At 30.5% G+C, this 26034-nt stretch overlaps 1 protein-coding gene across 1 annotated transcript; it reads left to right on the forward strand.

The window, feature by feature from the left end:
* The first annotated feature begins 18559 nt into the window (after nt 1–18559).
* LOC114747918 (3-epi-6-deoxocathasterone 23-monooxygenase CYP90D1-like) lies at nt 18560–23946 on the forward strand. Its single transcript, XM_028936261.1, has 8 exons — nt 18560–18780; nt 19445–19769; nt 20905–21054; nt 21151–21396; nt 21794–21883; nt 21985–22170; nt 22264–22385; nt 23704–23946. The coding sequence occupies exons 1-8, from the start codon at nt 18560–18562 to the stop codon at nt 23792–23794; spliced, it is 1431 nt and encodes a 476-aa protein (XP_028792094.1). The 3' UTR covers nt 23795–23946.
* Nucleotides 23947–26034: the final 2088 nt, after the last annotated feature.

Genomic DNA, 26034 nt, shown 5'->3' on the forward strand with positions numbered 1-26034 from the left:
TAAGTTAGTTATCTGTAATAAATAGGTGTTATCTTTCATAAAATATCCTTACTAATCAAATGTGTTGGCTAAAACTACTATTATTAGAACGACCATCTTGAAAAAAAAAAATACACAAATATTAGAGACAAAATGGATTGGGATCTTATATTTAGGATCAAAATAAAAGTCAAACAAGATCTTATATTAAGGACTGGAGATAGTATTTATTATGCCAAGTTTTGCAATTACACATAGTCATGGGTCTTTTTTCTGTTTCATATGAATTTATAAATGTTGTTAAATCATAATATTACCTCTGTTCCTAAATATAAGGTCTAGTTTCTAGTGTAATTTGCATTACAAATTAAATATTATATTCAGGACTGAAGATATTATTTTAAAAATAGAACACGTCATCATGATTAAAAATTTTGATATAATGAATATGAAGAACCTGATATAAGCATTGAACTTAAAAAATGGAACTTATATCTCTATATATAAATATTTTGCCATCTCACTTATATATCGTTTTGCTTTATTATCATAGAAATTTTTAAAAATAGCACTTAAACCTTTTATTTTTTGGGTGAATGAATAGCACTTGAGTTTTATGTAGTTGAAGACGGTGCATGCAATGAATAATTTATGGGAGAAAGGAAGAAACTTTACTTTTTGTTGCTTTGATAACGACAAAAGAGAGACTAGTGTTGATGATGTCCTTCATTATATAAACTGAGATTGAAAATGATGTTTCCCTCGTTAGTGGGCAATTTCAAATATAGACTCTCTATTAATTAAATCGCCTAATATGTTAGGTGAAAATTGGCTAAATTAATTACCAAACATTAAATCCTTTCACAAGCTTTAGGCTTTCCTTTTTCTTTCAATTCTTTAATTATAATCATGGGAGGTAGGAGATTAAAGTTTAAAGGTTCTTCCCCCCCCCCCCAAAAAACTTCGTTTTCAGTATTGAAATCAAGAGATAATTTATGAACCTTAATTTAATTGATTTTCGCTCAACAAAATTCAATTGTTTTTTTTTCGAATTTTCTTATTGAATGTTTTTTTTTTTTTAACATTCTTTTTAATTTTCATTTGTTTGGGATGATTAGGGATTTAAAATTAAGTATTCAGTGTAAGTATCTTTTGAAGCCGACATGCTTCTCTCTTGTTTATGAGTCAAGCAATGATCAATTGCTGCTGTTTTGCAAGTGGGAAGCTTGTTTGTCAATCACATCTCATGGCCCCATGAAAACGTACGTTGTGATTTTTTTTAAATAAATTTCATTTTTCTTAATTATGTTTCATATTTTTCTTTTAAAAAATTAATGTTAGTGTTAAATATTACGTACATTGAATCTGATCTAGAATTCATAGAAGGGTTGAATTTTTTTCCAAAAATTATATTATTTTATACTCTTTCTTTTTTGTCCTAAATTTACAGGCTTTGTAACTAATTTACAGGTATGAAAAAATTAGTTAGCTAAGCTACTTATAAAAAATGTGTTAATTTTCTTAAAATGTCACCTTTAATCATATACATTGAATCTATTCACTGATCAAAATCCCTTTAATATATATAATCATTAGGAATAGTCTGAAGAAAATTACTACTCCTTCGATTCTAAATATAAGACTCATTTTATAATGTACTCCTCCGATCCTTAATATAGGACCCAATTATTGAGTTGGTTTTGGTCCTAAATATAAGACCCATTTTTCATATTTATCATTTTTCTCTAAATTACCCCTATGGATACTCCCTCAACCATAATCAAGTAGAAGAGGGAGAGAGGGTATTCAAAAAGATGATTATGGTATTTTAGGAAAAATGTGTCACTTTTCTTATAATTAACTAACTTACCTAACTTCCTTAATCTAATCAAATTAGTTAAATGGGTCTTATATTAAGGACCGGAGGAGTAATAAATTGTATCATAAAATAAGTACTCCTCCGGTCCTTAATATAGGACCCAATTAATGCGTTGGTTTTGGTCCTAAATATAAGACCCATTTATCATATTTATCAATTTTCTCTAAATTACCCCTATGGATACTTCTTCAACCACAATCAAGTAAAAGAGGAAAATGAGGTATTAAAAAAGATGATTATGGTATTTTAGGAAAAACGTGTCACATTTCTTATAATTAACTAACTTACCTAACTTCCTTAATCTAATCAAATTAGTTAAATGGGTCTTATATTAAGGACCGGAAGAGTATTACATTTAAAATCGGAGGAATATAATTTTGAAAGACATATAGTGAATTAGGGCCTCACTTTTTTTTTTTTTTTGAATTAGAGTGGTAGATATTAATGACATGAGATTATAAGCATGATCACACTTATCCCCTCCTACTTACAAGGGAATTATCAAAGCTCTCATTGTAATTAGTATATCTGGCGCCGTACACAAGTATTTTTTTTCCTTTAAAAATGTTTGTTAGAGCATTTATTTATCTGAGATTTTTCAGAAATGGGACCATGAAAGTGAATCAAAAGTCAATGGTGCATATTAAATAGATGTATTCTGTCTTCCACTAATAATCTTTTTTTTTTTTTAAAGAAAATTTAATCTTTTGGTTGTTGTATCTGCTTCGATGTGGGCCTAAACCTTGTTTTAGTTTTAGTTTTAGGCTTTGATTTTGAAGCTTCAGATCCCAACCAAACCAGTCTGAATAATCTTCATCTTTTTACCATATCATCCTCTTCTCAGCAGATTTCATAATCAAAATTTAATCATTTTAGAGTTTCAAAATCATATATACAATTTGATCATTCACAAGGCTGTTATATTTGCAAGAGAGTCATGTTAAAAAAAATAAATAAAAGATTTAGTTGAACTAGATTCTAAAAACTCGTTAGAAACAAGACATACTTAAAACTTTAAAACACACTTAAAAGAGAGTTCAGAGTTGCGTTATGCAACAAATAATGACACAAGGTAACAAAATTATGTATGGGACCTACTTTCCCTCTTTACACGTAGGAACATGTCCATCCTAACTTTTCCTAATCTTTATATCTTATTATATGCAATTAATTTGTGATTGGGAAAAATAGAGACCATTTTAAATCCCTAAAATTAAGTTCACCTTAGATCAATGTCAACATAATTATTAGAGAATTAGCCTCCAAGACATGGTCAACTTTAATTAAAATCTCTATTATTTACTTCATTAACCACATATCCTTTGTAGCGACTTTAGCCAAAGTTACTCATAATTCTGTTTTTTTTATAAAAAAAATTGTCAATTCCATTCCAAAAGAACCATCAACATTACATACACATGTACTAGGGAAATGAATAGATAGGCCACCTTTTAAAAAGGATTTTTAATTATTCATTTCAAAATCTCAACTGTGGCATTATTTTTTTCTCCCGAAAAAAGAATTATTAATATAAAAAACAACACGCTTATTGGCTGATATAAAATATAAAATATATATATATATATATATCAAGTCATGTGTTATATTAATAATTTGAATAATGTACTTTGTTTATGAAATCCAGTGAAAATCACCTTTTTGTTACAGCATATATCAACATGATTTTTGAAAAAAGGTCATTATCCTCTACGTTTTACTCACTTTTTTCACCTAGATAACCTAAAATTAATCCACACTCATAGCACTTTAATTTAAAAGAACCATAAAGAAAAATATAGGGGAAATTGCAAAAAAAGACCTTGGAATTACAAAAACGCAGATAGGGACCCTTGACAACTTCACTATGGGTTTTGACAACTTCAGGGCATATTATTCTTGTCAAAACCCATAGTGAAGTTGTCAAGGGTCCCTATCTGCGTTTTTGCAATTCCAAGATCTTTTTTTGCAATTTTCCCAAAAATATATGTATTTTTTTTTTTAACTGGAGTAATAATTTGTCGTTGGGGATTAGCTGGGAGCCAGTTAAGAATTGAATTGCTGGGGTCCACCCAAAGGTAGGGCCCGAGGCCCCAGGCAAAGGCTTTTGATGACCAAACATTAGAACCGTGTTGACCATATTTACAAATCTAATACTCCTCCGGTCTTTAATATAAGACCCAATTGTTGAGTTGGTTTTGGTTCTAAATATAAGACCCATTTCTCATATTTATCAATTTTCTCTAAATTATCCTTATGGATATTCCCTCAACCATAATCAAGTAGAAGAGGAAGAGAGGGTATTAAGAAAGATGATTATGGTGTTTTAGGAAAAATGTGTCACATTTATTATAATTAACTAATTTACCTAACTTCCTTAATCTAATCAAATTAGTTAAATGGGTCTTATATTAAGGACCGGAGGAGTAATAATGATCCGTCTTGACTTCCTGTTTTTTTTCTCTCCTCCTTTTCACAGTTTTAGAATTATTTCGGTCCATTAAAATAAATATATCAAATAACTCATGGGGAAAAAAATAAAAAATATGCCAAGTCCACTTTTCAATAGGTTAATCTCTTTTTCATTGTTATCTATCTCATTATTAAGAGTAAATTTGGCTGAAAATATTAATCATGCTTGATTTTTCTGGTTTTGTTTATATTCTTAATCAACTTAATTATCTTATTTAACTTTATCATATATATATATGTATATATTTAATTTGATTGAAAATTTGAAAATGCCTCCTGAAGAGTCAAGTACATGGCATGTTGCTTTCTTCTTCTTTTTATCTGGCATCAATACATGTGATGTTTTCTAAGTCAAACTATTTGGTTGTCAGAAGATAGATAGTACATATTTTTTATTTTAAAAAAATAAAAATTGATTTTGAATTTTGAATAAAACTGAAGTAGTAACTATTCTCAAGCTTCAAGGGACAAAGGGACAGTGTGAAACTAGGAAAATATTACAGGGGACAGAGAGGAAAATGCCAAGTTACAAAAATCAATAATAAATTTCAGGAAAAAAATGGTTGAAGGGAATAAGAATTATATAATTCATATATATATATGCGTGTGAAAATAATAAATTTTTATAAGATTTTGAGAGAGAATAATGTAAATTTTTTAATTAGAGGGAATGAGAGTGAAGGTGTCACATGAGTTATTGGATAATGCATAAATAATTGTTAAGTAGTGATAAATTATTGTAAAGAAACTCTACTTTGATGAACATATATGCACTACGTAGTGGAATAAAAAAATAATATTCTCTATGACTATACTTCAGATAAAGGAACATTAAAATAATGCGAAGAAAAGAACAAAAGCAAAGATCAACAAGAAGAAATATGCAAATATAATGGAATCATTTCCTGGACCCTATACGTCATGTCCTTTATATCCATAAGAATATATCCTCCTCTTATTTTCCCCACTTTAACTACCCTTTTCTCTCTCCTTTATTCATAATATATAAACTTTATTTTTTTTTTATGTGGGGTGAAATCACAATTACAATGTCCCATATATAATCAATACTTAAATTGTGGAAATATCCTATCATTAAAGACTCTGTGAAAAAAATTAGACGCAGATAAATATGATGGCTTAATGGTATGAATGAAATTTTTTATTATTTGGTAAAAGAAATGAAAATTTTTATTCATATAATGGTTAACGTATACATTTAGTCTTAAAGTTTCAGTTTGGTGTCTTAACTTTAAAAAATATAATTTTAGTCATTTAATTCTAAAATTATTAGTCTTAAATGATAATTTTTTTTAACAATCATGGTTATTTTGAATATTAAACTTAATATGTTAGTATTTTGTAATGTTTTATCAGTATTTAAGAATTCAATATGATCATTTTTTTGTTAACAGTTTTAATATTAGAGAAGTAAAAGTTTACTTTATAAAATTAAGAGACCAAAATAAAATCTTGTTTAAATTTAAAGGACTAAAAATATACTTTAGCCTTCATATAATTTTATATTAATGTTTTGAAATTTTAAATTCCCTGTTGTAACGTTTCTTATTTTTCCCAAGGTTTAGCGCATTTTCACCACATAACAAATGGAACACATGCATAATACATTGATATGGTCCCCCTCAATGGGCCCAAGGCCCAATGTTCTATATGGGTGGACAATATGAATTGGTCCCTACGGATTTCCCCCAATCTGTTTAATTTAATTTACTTTATTGTACCCAAAAAAATTAATTTACTTTAATTAAATTAATTCCCCCTCACTCTTGCTCTTTATTTGTTGAAGTTTTTTTCCATAAAGCATGATCTTTAAATTAAGATTGCACCAAATCCACGTTTCTTGTGCTCCATTCTTTTTGAAAGATTTTTGTAACAACCCCACATTAAATAATAATTAGTGACTTGCTTGTCCTTTACACTTTACGGTTTATTTATTTAAATTTTATTCAATGAACGATGAAATGATTAAACAGAACTTTACGGCTAACAACTTATTTTAAAAATAGTCATTAATAGAGTATAATTATACAGAGCGATCCATATAGCTGACCTCATTTAATAAAATCAAGCTCGTTATTGTTGAATTGAATAAATGATGAGAGCAAGGAAACAAAGAAAACATGGGAATTTGAGAGCATAGGAGAGGCAGAGAAATAAGAGGATAAGGCGAGAAAGCTTCTACTGCAAGGGGCAGACACGTCAGCAAGACAAGTGGAAAAGTGATAATAATAAGAATGACACATTGACACATCAGCAAGGCCACGTGGGGCCATGGGCCAACTCAGACATCATCTGTAACACCCTATCTAGAAACTTGTCATTCTTAATACAATATAGGAATGTCAACATCATTACCATGGTAATTAAAGAAAACAGGTTACAAACTTTATTTTCAAAATTTTCTCACTCATTATGACATAACCATGATATAAAAGAATAAGACATACAATTAGCAATATAACATATCATGGTTATAAAAGGGTTATACTTACCCATTATGCATAACCATGTTAGGAAAGGATTATACCCCTAACATGGTTATAAAAAGCCTTTCATATACCTGATTGACACAGTTTGTCACAATTAATCTAACAAAATTAAGTTTAACTTATTTCGAAGGCATCCTCATAAATGTACAATCATAAATGTTTCAACATTCATAATATAAAAAGAGATGCATAATGATATCCTAGGTGGCAAATAATTAATGACTAAACATAACCAGAGTTCGGGGTGTGATCACCAACGAAGGTGACCTCACACCTCCGGTTCCTTCCCTGCTGCTACTCCTTTGTTACGCTTACCTGAAAATTTTAGATGTAACAGAATGAGACTACTGTCTCAGTAACAAAAACTCCTACCCACCTCACCTACCAGCACCCCTAAGAGGTGCCAAGTGGGACTAACAATTAAGATAATCATTAAATATGTTACCATCACAGAACAGATACCGGATATCATAAACATATAAGCTAAAGGAAAATATCAACTTATGTGCTTGCTTTACTCATCATTCATCATCATTATTCATCATTCGGTTCCTGCCTTATATCCTCCTTATACCTGCCGACTTGAACCCATGGGCTGAGTCTTAATCATGTGACTGATAACTTTCACGAGCTTCCCACGCGTGTGATGCGGACCGGCCAAAGTCGACAGAGCACACGCGGGCCATGGGTTCCTCCAGAAAAGGGGGATTCTGCCCCAATGGGTTTACTGCCCAGTATCCTAACGGGGATGCTGCCCTCAGGGGATATTGCCCCGGGATACTCCTGGAGTGTCGCGAATGAGGAGATACTGCCCTCTCTAATAGGCCAACCATGGTGCGCGCTATGGAGGCAAACCACGTGGTAATATATGTATATCAGGCTCCATCACCACATCTCTCCCCGAATATTAAACGAATTAATCACAATCATGACAGTTCTAAATTCTTATCAGGTATCTCAAGAACATGTATCTTAAGAGATTCAAAACATACATTAACCATATAAGATACTTAATATCATACCATACAATAGCATTCTTAGATAATCAAGGGCATAAACATATCATTCCAGAAGCTCATGCTAACATATAAATCACGATCAAATAAAATAGCAGCTTGGATAAATCGCCTTGGTGAACAAATAACCTTTCACCACAACAGACTACATAGTACATCCCAAGTCCATAATGTCATCCAAAAATCACTCATCAGGCTCCTATCCAGTCCTAAAGTTGTAGCAATTCATTCATTTTTCACAAATCACTCCCATCAAGCAACTTCCAAAGGTTTGTAAAGTTTTCTGGTAGTTTCAAAACAGCTTTTCTATTCCATATTATTCAAGCCCATCCTAAAGGGTTCAATTTAATTAAAAACTCCTCTTAAAGGAACTGATAGGAGAAAACAAATAAGAATTCACGTTACATGTTGTCCAACAAGTGCTTACAAGTTAAAGATTAAGACCTTGAACTTGGAATCGTCAAACCAAATATCATATCTACAAACAGAAAATATATGTTACTACAATATCTTATGGGTAAGCTACATATTAAATTTTAACCCATAACTCCCTCTTTAAGGTTTCCGAATTGTTACTCAGAATTCTAGTTCGTGCAATTTTTCTAAGATCTGAAGTAAGAACATAGATACTATGCTTTAGATTAAATTCTTAAGTTTCTTTAGCTTATATTATCTTTAAATTTCTAAATCATGTCATTATAATTTATTTGCAACTCAAGTAGAAAACCTTCAAATTATAGCCTATGTTCTATTTTCGAAAACTTAGAAAAACATATTTAATACAAGTTAAATGATTCTCACTACAGATGTTTAATTATTAATCTAACCGTTGAAATTAAAATATTATATGTCTTGAGTCTATTCTCCAAATTTTAGCTTGATCTAACGGTGAAAAAATTTAAACAAATGATACTTTACTACTCAGTGCTCTATCTACAAAATCTGAAAATAAAGAGTTTAATGCATATCTAATAACTCATACTTTAGATATTGAATCACTAATCCAACCGTTGAAATTGATGAAATAGATGTCTCGGACTGGAAGACCAAATTTTAATCCGATCCAACGGTTTACGAACTTGCACATGGCACTTTACTAAGACAGTCTCAGTTTTGTGCGAAAATATCTAACTTATTTTTAATTCTTTCTTACTACCATCTATTTATAAGCTTATAGAGTCCCATCTTCATATCATTTAGTCCATGTGGGACTTCTAAACCTTTTTGTTTTATTTATTGGTTCATATATAAATAGCTATAAGTATACACACATATTATCATAAATATTTTAATTGTTTATATATATAATTAACCACTATAAAATGATGTCAATAAATCTTTACTCATGGATTTACTTAAGTCTTGGAGATTAAAAATTAGGATGTTACATCATTCATTGGTACAGTTCCTCAGAGTCACAAATGCTCTTCAGGCCCTCCCAAGGGCTGCATTTATTCATATGTACAAACACATTGGGGCTTCATGCCCAATTTAGTCCCAGAAATCTCATTCTTTTGTTTTGGTCTAATAATTATTAAAAAAAGGTTGTTATATCGTTAAAAAATTATGAATAATTAAGTTTTTATATTTTATATTAATTAGTTTTACTTAAACCAGAAGAACAATGACATTATGATTATTGTTGAACTTGAATCAGAATGAATGAGTGAAGTTTTTAGTTTCACCACTGAAATTTAAAACTCATAAATTACAAAAAAAGGATCCTAAAAAATTTGGGGAACTCCATCACATAGTAGTTTTTGTGAATAATTGAGTGCAAATAAGTATCGGCAGTGTGTGTGTGAAATAAAAGATGAGCATGCCACGCACATTTGTGGCTGAAATTGGTTTGAAGGTGAGATCCAAGTCCCAGTTGTGCGTGGCACAGATCAAGACTTGTCACTATCCATCACCATCATCTCAATAATTATTAATGTGACGTGCTAATTCTGATTTTTAATACAAAAATTAATTAAAAATGTATATTTTTCATATTTATTTATTTATTTAAATAGTCTTTATAATAATTATATATTTTAAAAGTTTCATGACAGATTGTTATAAAAAAAATATCATCACAAGTAATTCCAATGCAAATAATTGACGCTAATATTTTAAAGATGACAGTAGATATTTATTATAAAAAGTTAATATAATTTTTTATTATTTAAATTTATTTTAATTTTAATTTTGGTCTCTCAAATTTTTTTATTTAAAATATTAATCCTTATAATTTAATAAAAATTTAAATCATTTTACCTTTTGAGGGATAAAAAATTATATTAACCCAATTATAAATAACTAACTTAACTAATTTTATTAATATTTATAATTAGTTATCTAATTCTTATATTAAAAATTATGAAAATTAAGTAGTGTTCCTGTAAATTGAATTAGGATCAGTACCGTGGAATTATAGGATTTTTTCCCCCCAAAAAAATGTTCGTCTTGGTCTCTCTTTTCCATTTAAAGCTTTTTTAACAATATGTGAGCGAGTAATCGATATTTTTAATTTCCACTAAAATTGTGAGGCTTCTATTAAAATTAGCCATTAAATATATAGAGTTCTTTTTGTCAAAAAAAAAAAATATTAGTCTTATCTCTCTCTTCTAAGCTTTCTTTAACATAGATAACTAAATAAGTTATATGTCAAAGCGTGTAAGGAAGTGAACTTTGTTCTTTAAATTTCAAATAATTTTGGAGGTTAAACTAAAGGAAGTTCCCTACTAAAGCAATAATTACATCTCTTCTTTGATTAGTTATGATAAGCTCCTTTGCTTTTTGAAGGACTCATAACAACATGTGCAAAACGACAATATTATTCTTCTGTTTTTTTTTTTTACACTTGTTTTGTTAAACTATTGTAATGTTCGTATCAGTTATAGTTCTTTTGGTTGATTTTTGTCACATTTTTTTGAAAATAAATGCTGGATAAGATCAAAACCAACTTTATTGACACGTATATTTGGGTCATGGGTTATTTTATATTTCCCGACTCTAAATATAATACTTATTTTTTAATGTAAATTATATTACATGATAGGTCTTATATTTAAAATCGGAAGAGTATTATAAAAAGATGGATCCTTATGGAGCATATGAAATTCAAAGGTGAAGCCAATATTAATTAAGTGGTAAGAATAAAGTGAGATGAGGTGTGAAAAAAGATAAACATTTCGAAGTCCACTTTATAAACTGTGCAATTTATTGTAAATTTTGTAAGCCATATCTATTGATATCTATTAGTTGATTTTATGTGAATGAAAATCAAGTATAAAAAAGATTTTAAAAAATGTAAAATAATCTTCATTTATAATATTCCCAATTTTAAAAGGATTAGTAAAACAAATTGATTACACTAGCAAAATTTAACAACGCGCTAACAAAAACATATATAATTGCATTGGTTAAATCAAAAGATATAACAAAAGTATGAGATATCATTACAAACTTTTATGATACATAGAGAGATTAGTTTGATTTAAAAATTAAGTGAGGGATTAAAGATTAAGGCAATGATTTAAGTAATTAATAGTGGTAGATTATTTGTACTTGTTTTTTTTATTTTTTTATCAAGAAGTCCAATCTCGGATGAGCTGTACTAATAGTAGGGTTTACTATTAGGTGTCCATATCACATAATAATGTGATGTCTCACCCACTTGTTTTGCTAATTTCTTATCAAACAGATACACATCTGCATCAATCAATATTATTGAATTAAAAAGGAGGAAAATCATGTTATGGTTACCACTAAATTATAATCCCTTTTTCCGGATATACTTTAAATTCTTTCTTTAACACATTCATTTGAGATGTATAAGAGGTTTTTGGATTCCACAGAGTCCGAGATAAATGCATGAGAGGAATTTTATTTTAATTTGTATGAAAACACTATTTTTAAGTGCTTTTCAAGTATCCCAAACACATTACTAGATCAAATTTAAACATTATGAAACCTTTGACAAAAAAAAAACATTATGAAACCCAATTAATGATGCAACTCTTTCAACTGATATAAACAATGAAGAAGATTTTCTTTATTTTTTTTTCCTGTTTTTTAAATACCGGCTAGCAATTTCTACACCCATGATCAAAGAATCCAGATAATTTTTTTTAATTCACGTAAAAAGACTTTTTTTTGGGCACTGATCTAGTTATTAGTGACTAGGATATCTCTATAATTTGTCATATGTTTGTTGTTATTAAAGATTATCTTGGTCTTCTCGTCATGTTCATATTTAGCATTCTTAATTAATAGAGATTAATCATATGGGAGATTTTGTTGTACTTGTTTTAGATCAAGAATATAATTCCAGCCTTTGATGAGCTGTAATAATAAGGGTGTCTATCTCACCTAATTTGACGTCTTAACCAATCACCTACCTGCTTCACTAATTACTTTTCAAACAGATACACATTTGCATCAAACCATTGTTGAATTAAAAAGGAGAAAAATCAAGAAGAAAATTGGGGAAAAACCTCTTGGTTGAAATTTTTTTAGAAGGAAAATCTAAATCAAATTATTACTACTTTGTATGCATAAAATTTACAGAGTACTAATATTTTTTGTTTATAAAAATCTATCAGGACCTACTTATCAATAAAAATTTTCACCGGGAGGTTTTTCTCTAATTTTCTTAAAATCAAGTCATTATTACTACAAAATCATATATATATATATATATATATATATATAGTCACGTTTTTTAATCAACTTCATATTCTGGTGATCATATAGATCATTACTCTATAGCCAGTGACTAGGATCTCCGTGTGTTTGTGGTTCCTATATGCTTGATATTAAAGATTATCTTGTTCTTCTCATCATGTTCATCTTTTATGATTCTTAAATGTGCTAAAGCTAATTCATTTATCATTGTGGTGGAAGACGTGTTAGCTCAACAATATGATGAATCTGACCTAACTTCTTTTTTTAAAAATCATTAAATGTTGCTATTCGGTAACAAAGTTTTAGGAGATAAATGAATTAATTAATAGCATGATTCACTTGTGGCTGAATGTTTAAATTCCCATGGGTAAATCTTGGTCCCAAAAGGAACTCCATATTTGAATCCTGATTTTTAAGATTTTTTCCCCTAAATTATATACCCATTAGTTAAAATATATGAAAGAAAAGGTTGTTTTGGGAGGTTGCTTTATCAGTGTTGATTTGACTGAAGTTAAAATAAAAATAAGATGAGAGATAACAGGCATTAATCTTAATAAAAGATGTTTTAATCGCTTGAACATAACGTTTTAAGTTTGAGTTCGTGTGAATGCATAAAATGTCTTTAGAAGAGGTATTTCTAATTGGATCTACCAATACTTAAATTTGACTCAATCAGACAGTCATATAAATAAAAAATAAGAAAAAAATAAAAAATTTCCATTAGTAAGATGAGAAGATAATTTGTGTCCTTCATTTTGACTTTTTATACAACTTTGGAATGTTCTAAAAATTGTGATGGATCTGTTAGAGAGAAGAAAGAAGGCCAGAGAAGCAAAGTACATGAATTGTTGTTGGTTGAACCACCAAGTGAGCTTCAATTCAAATAACCAACCACTAACCATTTTGCTTCCACCAAAATCAACATATTCACATGCACACTTGTGTGATTGCCTTTAGTGCTTGCCACTTTAGGCTTATGTGGGTCCCCTTGCCATATTCTTTTGTGTTTTGCAATTTTTGTTATATGCCATTTGTTTGTTGTTTGAGTTTTTTGGGCCCCAGCTACTTTGGACCACTAGCACATGCATCTTTCAAATATAATTTGTACCAAATTTCTTAAAAAAATAAATATAGATTAATTGTGGTTATAGTGGAGGAGGAAAAAAACTTGATTTTTCTTAAACAAGATCAAAGGTTTAAACTTTGTTGATAGAAAAAAATTCATGTTTATTATTATACTTCAATTGAGTCAAAACAATGGTTAAATATGTTATGGCATTATTGAATATTATATATTTGCATATATATATATATATATATATAAATTTCACATCACATTTTACTTTATCTCAGTTTATGTATTTAATTTTAATATAATAAAATTATTGAGCATGATCTTTTAGTTAGCCATTTATTTAAATATTTAGTTGTTATTAGAGTATTCCTCCGGTTCTAAATGTAAGATTCTTATACTAATACCTTTATACACACTAGTATAAGGGTTTTACATTTAGAACCGGAGGAGTATAATGGTAATAATTAATCCCACCTAATAGGATAAAGTTTATTAATGTTGTTGTATTTTTTGGAGACTATCTCACAGTCATTCACTAATCCAAATGTAAATATTGACAGATTCAAATGAGAAAATTTTTTTCTCAATCTAGAATGTTAATTATTTTCGTCATTTAATCGCATTGTACTCATTAATTAGCTTCTCACATCCCGGGGCTCATGTTGGTTTGAAAGTGAGAGTGGCTAAAATATATAATGAAGTCATGATCGATGGTGAGATTCTGACTTCAAAAATATCAAAATGCTAAAAGAAGATAGATGAACAAGTTGCAGGGAATAACTTTTTATTTGTAAAATTGCAAGATATTTGCAAATGGTTTAAACGAAATGGAATAAATTGGGTCCTAAAGTATGAAGGAATATGGAATATTTATATTTCATGCTGCTCTTGGTGGCCCTTCTTTGACTTCATAACCAATTAAACAATTTTTCTTCTTGTTACAATCAATACAGAGGCACTCAAAATATTAACATGTTGACATCAGATTTCAATATGAAATCTTATCTAAACGTAACGAGTGGCATTGCTATAAAGATGTTACTACCTCTGGTTCTTACTATAAGAACTTATTTAACTTTAATTTACTTTGTCTCTTATATTTAATAATTTTTTCTAAAAGTAGTCCTTGTAGTAACGATAATTATAGCTAATAAACTAGATCAGTAAGGATATTTTAGAAAAAACAATACTTATTTATTACAAATGACTAACTTAATTAGTTTTCATAATCTTCTCAAACTAATCAACTAGTTTTAGTATTAAGAACCGGATGAAGTATATAGAATTAAGAAATTGCTCGAAACAATAGAACTTGAGAAGCACATACCAGTTTTGTCACGAATTTATTTAAACTTGAGAGTGGCATTAAACGGGGGAATGGCCTGAAGCTAGGGAGATGGAACAAGAGTGTCATCCAGAAATCGTGACGAAGAGGTCTCTTCCCCCATCACTGTTTTCGCTCTCACAATATGACAATAATGCTTTTGCTTTCACCTCAGGCAATATATGATAGGGATATCCCAATCATCCTCACACACATAAATTTTCTCCTTTTTTTTTTTCCGAAAAAGGAAATATCTTACTACTCTGAATTAGTTTACATGCATTTCAATTAATTTACTCTCTTAATTTAGCAAAAGGCAAGCCATTTCCTAAAATCAACTACATAGAAAAATATCTAACTCAGCGATCAAAACATAAATTCATACTCATCCAATCCTAGCTAAACACAGGAGTTAGTTAGAGAGTTACTTTTGATTCTAAATATAATACCTCGTTTCATTTTATTTCTCATATTTATTATTTTATCTAAAATAACTTATTTAACTTATAAACTGATATATAATTTAATGTTATATAAAAGTATTTTATACATAGGTCAAATCGCATACGTTATAATTAAATGATTTATCTGACTTTCTTAGATTATTCAAATTAGTAAAATAATTATTATATTAAGGATTAAAAAATATATGATAAAATTTATAATAAGTTGCATTTTATATAAAATTATGAAGAGCAGAGTAAGCATACTTGTACTTAAGCCAAGGCAACCCAAAAGTGTGAGAGGGGGAGTAGTTGTGAACAAAGGGATGAGAATGCCACACATTGAGGAAGGTTCATTAATTGAAGGCATATCCAAAAAAACAACAAAAACTTTGGGTTGACATGCAGCCTCATCCAAAGGAAGAGTCACGAGTGTGTGTGTATATTATTTTTGTTGGCTTTTTCCTCACCAATCACTCATTCTCTCTCTACACACACACTCAACATTCATTATTCTTGTCCCTTTTCCTCCCTAAGCAAATCAAAATGTACAAAAGGGTGTCACTTTTTATTTTTTTACTAAATATTATTAATAATCCCACAAACATGTGTTAGTCAATCTTTCAAAAATATAAATTTAAATATAAATACAAGTCATTTATATATCCAACCCTCAAAATTTATTCAATATAAAGCAGTCATGCCCATCTCCAACATTTTCCAAGCTTTTTCTCCAACCATCCTCTCATTTTCTTGCTTTTCTATGGCATTCAGGAACTTTGAAGGAGCCATGGCTTGTCATTTGCAATGCATATGGATGCTAAGGGTATGATGATCTAACAATCAATAAATTGTGAAATAGTGCCTTAATTGGTTCAATAACCAATTTGATTTTTAATACTTTATTCATCATAATTTACTACCTTTGGTCCTTAATATAAGACACATTTGACTTTTATGTTGATCCTAAATATAAGATCTCAATTCATTTTGTCTTTCATATTTACTCAATTTTTTTCAAGATAGTCTTTCTAATAATTATAATTTTAACCAACATACTTGATTAGTAAGGATATTTTAGGAAAGACAACATCTATTTATTACAAATAACTAACTTAACTCTTCTTCTTAATTTCCTCAAATTAGTCAACTGGCTCTTATAATTAGGACCGGAGGTAATATAATGTAAGTGACTAAAAATTTAGTTAACAAGTCATAACTATTGTGTTGATGTGTGTCTATATATAGATATTCTTTTTTTTTTTTTGGGAAGCAATCCTATTTAAGATATTGTTTGGCACTAAATATGGGCATATATCCTAACGGGAATTTGAACCTTAGTTCGTCACGTTGTGAGGAACTAACTCTTTCTGCTAGATTTAATCCCCTATTGGTATGTTGATGCATGTTCTTAATGATTAATTTAAAGCATAAATATGAACATTACTTATGGTTTATTATTCATATTCCATATATGGGGTTCAATTCACATCTAGTTAAGCTAAGTGGGCTTTTTTTGGGCCAACGTGGCGTGGTTTACTTCATTGACTAGATTTGTTATTGGTCAAAAGTTTGCAAAAAGGCCCGATCTAGGTGCCGTTAACAAAACAAAATAAAAAGGCATGAAGTTGAAAGCCCATTTACCAATACAAGCCCAATAAATATATTTGACTGAGGCTCCTTCTTTTCTTTTTAAAATAAATTTTCAGTTTTTATATTGTCAAAAATCAGTTTTTGCTAAATGAATGTTAAAAGTAAAAAAATCTTCCAACCCATCTTTTGTGATACAATTTTTTTTTGGACAACGCAAATTTTTCCATAGAATACTAAAAAGCTTTTCTTTTCTTTTCTTTCTTCTTTTCAAATTACACCGACAGGATTAAAGAGATTTAATAGAGCAAATAAGCATTGATTAAGTAATGTTAACATTATTTAAATATTTAAGTTTGTTTCCAAAATAAAAACTAACCTAACCTAAAAAGATATAGTACTTTATAAAAAAATTAAACTTAAATATTAATTAAACTAGTGGCATTCAGATTAACTAACTACCTATTCACTCGTATTAATAAAAGAGCAGTTTCCATGATAATTTAAGTAAACTAAGGCACACGTGGCCTCTAGCACATAAATGAGAAAAGATCATTTTTGACCCAGAAATGAGAAAAGGATCATTAAAGATGAAAAATGAGAAAGGCTATTGGATTGCCACATGATTTTAAGAAATTTCGATGATCATCATCATTATCTATATTTATATTTGATAGACTTACGGAATCTCACATGAAGGCACGAGGCTTCCCAGCTTTAACTTCTAATCATGTCCTTGGGAGACTTGGCATTTTTATGATTCCTTCGGAACAAAACATATTTCAAGTTATTTACATTTATTGGATTAAGTTCTCTAATCACATTTGATAGTATTTTGCTATTGTTAGTCGTTAAAATGTGTACGTGCACTTATAAATTCATTTATGAATACTAAACATCTCTTTTAAGACTTTTTTAAGTATGAGATTGTAAGTTTGAATTCTCAGTAGAAAATATGATTGGTGCGTTAGTTATGACAAGAAAAGTCCTTTAATCAATAAGTAAATTATAAGACGATTTCTCTTACATATTTATATTGTATAGTGCAAAATCATTTAAAAATAAGCTAAACGAAGCAGAAAAGTTATCAAAAAGACATGCTATTACAAGTTATGAAGATTGCAAATTATTACCTCAAACTCTAAGCAAATATAAGACTCAGGACCCGCATTCCAGTTTTATTAATTAGATTGACATCTAATGCTCTCTAATCATTCAGAATAATAACCATACACCCGTGCAGCGTTATATATATGTACACATAAAGCAGCTTTGGCTTGAGACCAAATGAATTGAATTGAAGCCAATAATATCCAGCATGTTACCTTTTCTTTTTGGCCTGAAGAGCATATTAATTATAATTAGTTTGGTATGCTTTTCTCAAAGCATACTATAAATATTCTCCTTCATACAAAAAGGTTAGTTCATACCTCACAAAACCTCTCTCTCTCTCTCGCACGCGTACACACACATGCACAATCATAGTTTCACAATTAAAGCTGCATAGTGACCCCCATAGCTGATCATTACGGGTATATATATATAATATGCCAAGCAAGTGGTGCTTATAGAGGCAGAGGCGTTAGCTAACACAGCATCAGCAATGGACAGCGTCTGTGTTGTGTTTGTGACAGCCTTAATTCTGTTCTTCTCCACTGTGGTCCTTATCTTCTACCAAAACAGGTTCAGACTCAAAAGCAAGTCCAGAAATCATCAACTTCCCTTAGGTTCTATGGGATGGCCTTTCATCGGTGAAACCGCCGACTATGTTTCCTCTGCTTATAATGTTGGCCCCGATGCCTTCATGGACAAGCGACGCAGCATGTAAGTGTATATCCACAAATCAAGCACCATATGGCATGCACATGTATGTTTTGATTCATGGCTAGCCATATGCTAACTGTCTTACTGGTCTTCACTCAATATGTTTGTTAGCTGCTTGATGTTATGCCCACATGCTGCAAAAAGCTGCAGTGCATTCAGTTATAGTCTGTGGAGCAACAGTTTTCAGAATGGGAGGCATATCTGCATGAACTGTCTAACATTCAAGCTTCTGACCATGTTAGGGATAGATAACTAGGAATAGTCATCTGGGGTAGCTCAAAAGATGATTATGATCATACTAAAGTGGCTTCCAACTTCATTATGATTTTATGGTTTTGAAGCTAAACAGTGCACATGTTATCATGTTTAGTCCAGTATCTGAGTTTCTTATGTTTTTAAAGCCAAAGAGCTGCTTTTCTTCTTCTTCTTCTTGTTTTTTTCCCTTTTTTTTGGGGGGGGGGTGTAAATAAAATGAAGCCAAAGGGCTGAGGATAGCCATCTGGGTTGTCAGAATTCTTTATTTCAAATCATATGCAAAGATGATGATTTTGATCATACCAAAAGTGGCTTCAAATTTCATCATTATGATCTTAAGGTTTTGCAGAAAGAGAAGAATCTAAAACATGCTCTCTTCTTTTTTTTTTTTTTTCCCTGGTTGTTGCAGGTATGGGAAGGTGTTTAAGTCGCACATATTTGGGAGTCCAACAATAGTTTCCATGGATGCAGAAGTTAATAGATTTGTACTGCAAAGTGATGCAGCGGTTTTTGTTCCATCTTATCCAAAGTCTGTTTCTGAACTGATGGGGGAGTTCTCGATTCTGTCTATCAATGGAAGCCTTCACAGGAGAATACATGGCCTCGTTGGAGGTTTTTTCAAGTCTCACCAGCTTAAGTCTCAGATCACCAAAGAAATGCAGAACTACATCCAACAATCAATGGCAAATTGGAGCGAGGATCGCCCAGTATTTATCCAAGATGTAACCAAAAGTGTTAGCTCTCTCTCTCTCTCTCTCTCTCTCTCACACACACACACACACAAAGGTGATTCCTGAAAAGAAAATTTGAATACCACCTCTAGTCCTAATTATAAAACTTCATTTATAGTAGATATTGTGTCTACATCTTTCTTAAAATTATACTATTTTCGGTCCTAATTATAAGACTTCGTTCATAGTATATAAGAAATAAGATCTTGTAATTAGGACCAGAGGTAGTGTAATTTTAAGAAAGAGGTAAATACGATATCTAGAATCTATTTGAATGAAAGACTTCACAAAGATCATGTTTGGCATGGTGGAGCAATTTTGAGGGAAATGGAAAGAAAGGACGAGAGAAAGAAGGTTAAATACTTCCCTTATTTGAGGGCAGCGCTATTTTTTTTTAGAATTTTAATTAATTATTTTAGACCAAATAATTAAGTTAGAGATTTATCTATCACTCTCCATTTCTTAATCTTCTTTCACTTATACCAAACACGACAACTGTCTGTGAATCTTACATGAAAGATAAAACAAGAATTTTCAGCACATTTTGTTCTACATATTTAACCCTTTTTTTATTAAATTAGCTACTTTTAAATTCTTAGATAAACTCACTCGGTAACCACATCATAAAAACATTTGCGCATGTAAAACGTTTCTCATTGAAACGTGACTAAAAGAGACATTTTTGAGCAGGTGTGGTGAAATCTGTTACATCATTCACTAACTAATCTCAAAGATAAAATAACTGCACAAAATTTAATTCAACCGTGTTAAAATTGTGTTGTTTTTTAAATTTTTAACCAAAACTGGTTTGTTATTATAGTCTATAGATCCATCATAAACACAATTTACCTAAGAAATACTGAAAGATCGATTCTAATTATTTAGTTATGTCTTCCTACTTTTCGTCGAACATGCACAAGATTTTTCTCCCCCTAAGCTGCATGATGAAATATACAATCTCTAATTATTAATGTTTGAGTAGTCTCTGGCTCGTACCTGAGTTCCAAGATCACATAGCTTCAACATGGAAAGAAGAGAAAGTTATCTTATTGGGGTTCATAATCATTTTTAATAAATTATACTGCCCTGAAAATGAGAGCCACAATTATGAGTTTTATACTCCTTTTTTTATTTGCAGATTGCCTTTCAATTACTAGTCAAAGCATTGATTAGTTTAGATCCAGGTGATGAAATGGATCTCCTAAGGAAACATTTTCAAGAATTCATCTCTGGATTCATATCTCTACCTATAAACCTACCAGGAAGTAAGCTTTATCGTTCTTTACAGGCAAGTCATCTAAAAAAAACTAAATGATTTCTTTATTTTATCCTAGTCAAAAGCCTATATACTTATTAGTAGTGACTTTCACTTTGGTTTCATCAGGCCAAAAAGAAGATGATCAAATTAGTGCAGAAAATTATCCAAGCAAAGAGAGATAGTGGCCTCTCTAAGGTTCCAAAAGATGTAGTGGATGTGCTACTGAATGATGCAAGTGAGCATTTCACTGATAAATTGATAGCAGATAATGTAATTGATATGATGATTCCAGGAGAAGACTCTGTGCCTGTTCTTGTTGCTATAGCTATAAAGTACCTATCAGAATGTCCTCTTGCTCTGCAACAATTAACGGTATATATACCATATCTTGAACACTGTGTCATTTTCTCAAGTTTGGAAATTTCTCAAGAAGATTTAGTCCATATAAGATACGTATGCTGTAGAAATGATGAAATAATATGCAGGCACATTAGAGATAGTTGATAAGAACTCTTCGGATAGTTACATTCTAAAAGCTATCTTATGAGATTGCACAAAGCAAGGTTCATATAAAATTCACATAAGAATCTTATATTTACAATCTGGTGGGGATTTTCACTTCCCATTTTTCGATGCTCATGAACTGCTTGTATTGGCACATCACTTGTTATTATGATCATCTGATCCACCACAGACCACATGGGGATATAAGAAAGTCATGAAACTAATTTCCTGATGAGTTTTACCTAATTTTTGATGAACCTCACAGGAGGAAAATATGAAACTTAAGAGACTCAAAGATCAGCAAGGGGAGCCTTTAAGTTGGAGTGATTACATGTCATTACCATTTACTCAAACAGTAAGGACTTGGTTTCCTGTTGAAGAATTTAGGGCCAAAAGAAAAACGGAATAAGAAAACACAATACCTTCTGAACTAATTTTTCTGTTCAATTTGTACAGGTTATTACAGAAACTTTGAGGATGGGGAATATTATAATGGGTGTCTTCCGAAAGGCCATGAAAGATGTTGAAATAAAAGGGATTTTAATACCAAAAGGATGGTGTGTTTTTACGTATTTTCGATCAGTTCATCTAGATGACAGTAACTATGATCATCCTTACCAGTTTAATCCATGGAGGTGGCAAGTAAGACAACAGCGTATTCATTTATTTTGGTTTCTTTTCTTATATTTGTATTGTTGCAGCTTTAACTGATTGAATTTGGAGATTTTATGACAGAACAAGGACATGAGCAGTTGCAGTTTCACTCCGTTTGGTGGGGGACTAAGGCTTTGTCCTGGTCTTGACTTGTCCAGGCTGGAAGCTTCCATCTTTCTCCATCACTTTGTTACTCAATTCAGGTAAGTCTGTCATAGTAGATCTTATTCAGAATTCTGATAGACATGATTACATGTTTATTCAATAAAAATGCATGTATGGAGGGATATTTTTCTTTTGGAAGAGATAAATTTGTGTTTCTAAATTATAAAAAATATCCGTATGTCATATTTTTATTAAACAGGCCGGTTGGTAGCAAACATCTGGACACTTGGTCCTTTTATAAACTAATTAAGGTTAAATTTTATGATTCTATACTTAACCCTAATAAGTCAACAAACTGAGTCATTATTAAAAGCATAACGCGAAGCATAGAAAATAAAAAGGACAAAATCCACAGAAGAAAAGGAACTTTTTCCTGTCATTCTGGGAACCCAATGGCGTTTAGAAAAGCTTTTTAGATTTGCTTTTCACGATTACCTCTCAAGATTAAGAAAAGCCATAGATTACTCTCTCCCCCTCCCTCCCTCTCTCTGTGTCTTTGTTTGTCCTGGGGGTCATGGATAAAAATGCCTTTTTCTTGCAAATAGGCAAAGATGAATAATGTGGTGAAAGTAGTGAAATTATGGGGCTAGAAAGCTTCACGTACTCCACTAGAAAGATAATCTAATACTAATCTCCTTGTCACATCATGTGCAAATTAACAGAGCTCCTTTCAAATTTTGCTAAAAAAGCTACAGAATTGTTTGCTGGTCTTGGGCCCTTTTAAGTGTTTGTCTTCTTGTTAATGATGAGAAGACTCAAAAGTAATCATACTCAAATAACAAATAGCAAATTCAAATTTTTAAGAAGACTTATGTATGTATGTATGTATGTATGTGTAAGTGGTAATGCAATGCATGGAATTTGTGATATGAGCTGGACTGATGATCACTGCATAATATAAACTTTATCATTTTATGTTTTATATTGATATCAGTTACTAATATACGTGTAATCATATCAGATCCAGCTTTAAATTAAGATTAATATTCTTTTCTATTCATGGTTAACTTGCATTGACAGATGAGTCATATACCGCAATCCTCCAAAATATTATTCGTAGGACTTGAATTTTTATACATGTGCTTCTATGAAGATATGTCTTCACAAATTGAACAAGAATATATAGGCCCTAGGGGCTAGCTTGGCCTTCATAATATGTAATCTTATTTCCATATCTCTTATGCTCTTTTTGTTCCTCCCCTTTTATAACATACACATTGTGAAGACTGAATCAATTCTTTGCTCATATTAGTTTGTCCTAAACATTTAAGGACGAAAAAAAACCCTCTGCTGATCAATGCCGCTTTATAATTATCAGAGGCATCTTAGAATTTTTGTTTCATTTGCATGCTGCAGATGGTCAGCAGAAGAAGATACCATTGTGAACTTCCCCACAGTAAGAATGAAAAGGAGAATGCCAATCTGGATAGAGAGAGTGAAGGATTGAGATGCTTTGTAATGCTGAGAAGAAAAGAGAGGTAGGGGTCAAGAAGAGTTTGGCAAATGCAAACACAAGGGTGCATTGTATTTGATCTATTATGCAGATATAGACAATAGAAAGAATCATCTATGTTTTCAAGGACTAATCACTTTGATTCCTGCGGGCCTTCACTTTTTACTTCTTTATGGAGAAACGACGTAAAAAAGATTTATTGTAAGGTGGAGCGTGGAGATCTTCTTGTTGAATAAAAGTAGTTTTACTTTTCATACCTTTTGTCCTTTGTTTTTACTCGTTTTCTTTCTGTCGTTGGAAGAGAAGTGAGACGGTGAGTTTAGTGGGTATGGACAGAGACAATCATAGTTTTTGAGTTTTAGGGTCCCATAATATACAGTAGCATTCATGGGAAATTTGATGGAAGTTTTATTAAAACAAGAGTATTTTATCACTAATGGAATTGTTCACAGACAGGTGCTGTTTTGAATACTTTATATATACCTAAGATCTTGTAAGATTTTAAAATATATTTGCAAAGATAGCAATAAAATCTGACCTAACATATGGTTTAATTCTTATTATTAATTGGTTGTCATCTCATCAACCCATTCCCTCTGATGAGAATATTTTGCCCAAGGATTGATAAAGAAGGGTTAGGAATATGATATACATGCAGTTTGGAGTAGGTCTAGCAGGTTGATATATATTGCTTTGTTGGTTCTATATTCCTGTTATAGTTTTGCCAAACTGGTTTTGTTGCTTTCTGGTTTTATGATTTTGGATACTACTAGCAAATGTAATATGTTCTTCATAATTAACAAAGCTCCTGTTTGGCCCAAAAAAAAAAAGTTCACCTCCAAATCTGGATTATCCTTAGCATCCTAATGGGACTACTTACAAGGAGTTTGTATTTCAACTCTTTAGGGCCAAATAAAGAGTGCTTTCTAGGACTCGGAGTCCCAAATTTATGGGCTCGTAGGCAAAAGTTACAAACAATAAAAGAACCTAGCAACATTTTTTTTTTTGGTACAAAGCAACATTAAAGCATCATCCAATAGTATAAAGTCTTAACATTAGAAGGACAAGGAAGATTTAAATTGAAAGCATGTTAATGTGAGTTGATTTCCTTAGCCCAATTTTTGAACTGGTAGCAATGAGGAATCTTCAATCACATTTTATTATGATTGGACAAAGATTATATTCTGCCTCAAGACCATCAAAGTTGCCATGAGATGTCCTCTAGCATTCTCCTTGTTCTTCTTTTGTCTTTTGGAGAGAACCACATTAGTTGAAGATCAGAAAAAAAATTGGTCCATATACCTTAAGGGAGGATCGTTGAGAATGACAATATTTCAACTGTCATGGCGCACGTAGTAAGCAAACTAATCTCTTTGGCTTCTTTGAAAACGTGACAGAGTGTGACATTTCAATTTTACCTCTTTGATCCAACAATAATTTAGAAAGTGGACTAATTATTGAGCCAAATAAAATACTGGTTCACAATTCTTAAGTTGAATATTGATTTAATTGTGATTAGATTGTTTATAAAGAATATCACATTAAAAATTTTCAGTATTTCAAAATATATTGGCTTATGGGAGAACATGCTATTATAAATGATGTAATAAAATTATGAGTAAAAAGTTAAAAAAACAATGATAAGAAAAAAAAATTTTGGACTGAAATGATAAGAAAAATTTAAAGAAACAATTGAAATATTTTCAACCTTACACGTCCCCATTCGTGTTTTTAAAAGTTTTGAGAAGATAGAACCTTGCTATTAAATTAAAATCTTGTCAGATCTATATGTAGTACTACCTCCGATCCTAAATATAAGAGTTAGTTGACTGATTTGAGTAGATTAAGAAAATAAATTAAGTTAGCTATTTGTAATAAATAAGTATTATCTTTTCTAAAATATCCTTACTAATCAAGTATATTCGTTAGAAGAATTACTATTTTTAAAAAAACTGCATCGAAAAAAATTCATAAATATGAAAGAAAAAATAAATTAAGGTTTTATATTTATGATCAAAATAAAAGTCAAACGAGATCTTATATTAAAGATAGAAGAAGGTAGTATAATTTATATTATAAAATGTGTTTTACATCAAGAACGAGATATATATAAATTTAGAAGCAAAAATTATACCTTCGCCCATAAATATCTATTAAAATTCTAGAGAGGTAAAATTTTAATTTAACGGCACCCCCCTTGGGTCATCTGTGAATTTCGGGACTAAAATACTCCA

This window comes from Neltuma alba, unplaced genomic scaffold (assembly GCF_004799145.2).
Source record: "Neltuma alba isolate B1F8T4 unplaced genomic scaffold, ASM479914v2 tig00005508_pilon, whole genome shotgun sequence".
Lineage (NCBI taxonomy): Eukaryota > Viridiplantae > Streptophyta > Magnoliopsida > Fabales > Fabaceae > Neltuma > Neltuma alba.

Coding starts and splice junctions, on each gene's coding strand:
- LOC114747918 (XM_028936261.1), top strand. CDS start 18,560: ATGGACAGCGTCTGTGTTGTGTTTGTGACAGCCTTAATTCTGTTCTTC. Junction 19,770..20,904: donor TCCAAGATGTAACCAAAAGT/GTTAGCTCTCTC, acceptor TTTTATTTGCAG/ATTGCCTTTCAATTACTAGT. Junction 21,397..21,793: donor TTGCTCTGCAACAATTAACG/GTATATATACCA, acceptor TGAACCTCACAG/GAGGAAAATATGAAACTTAA.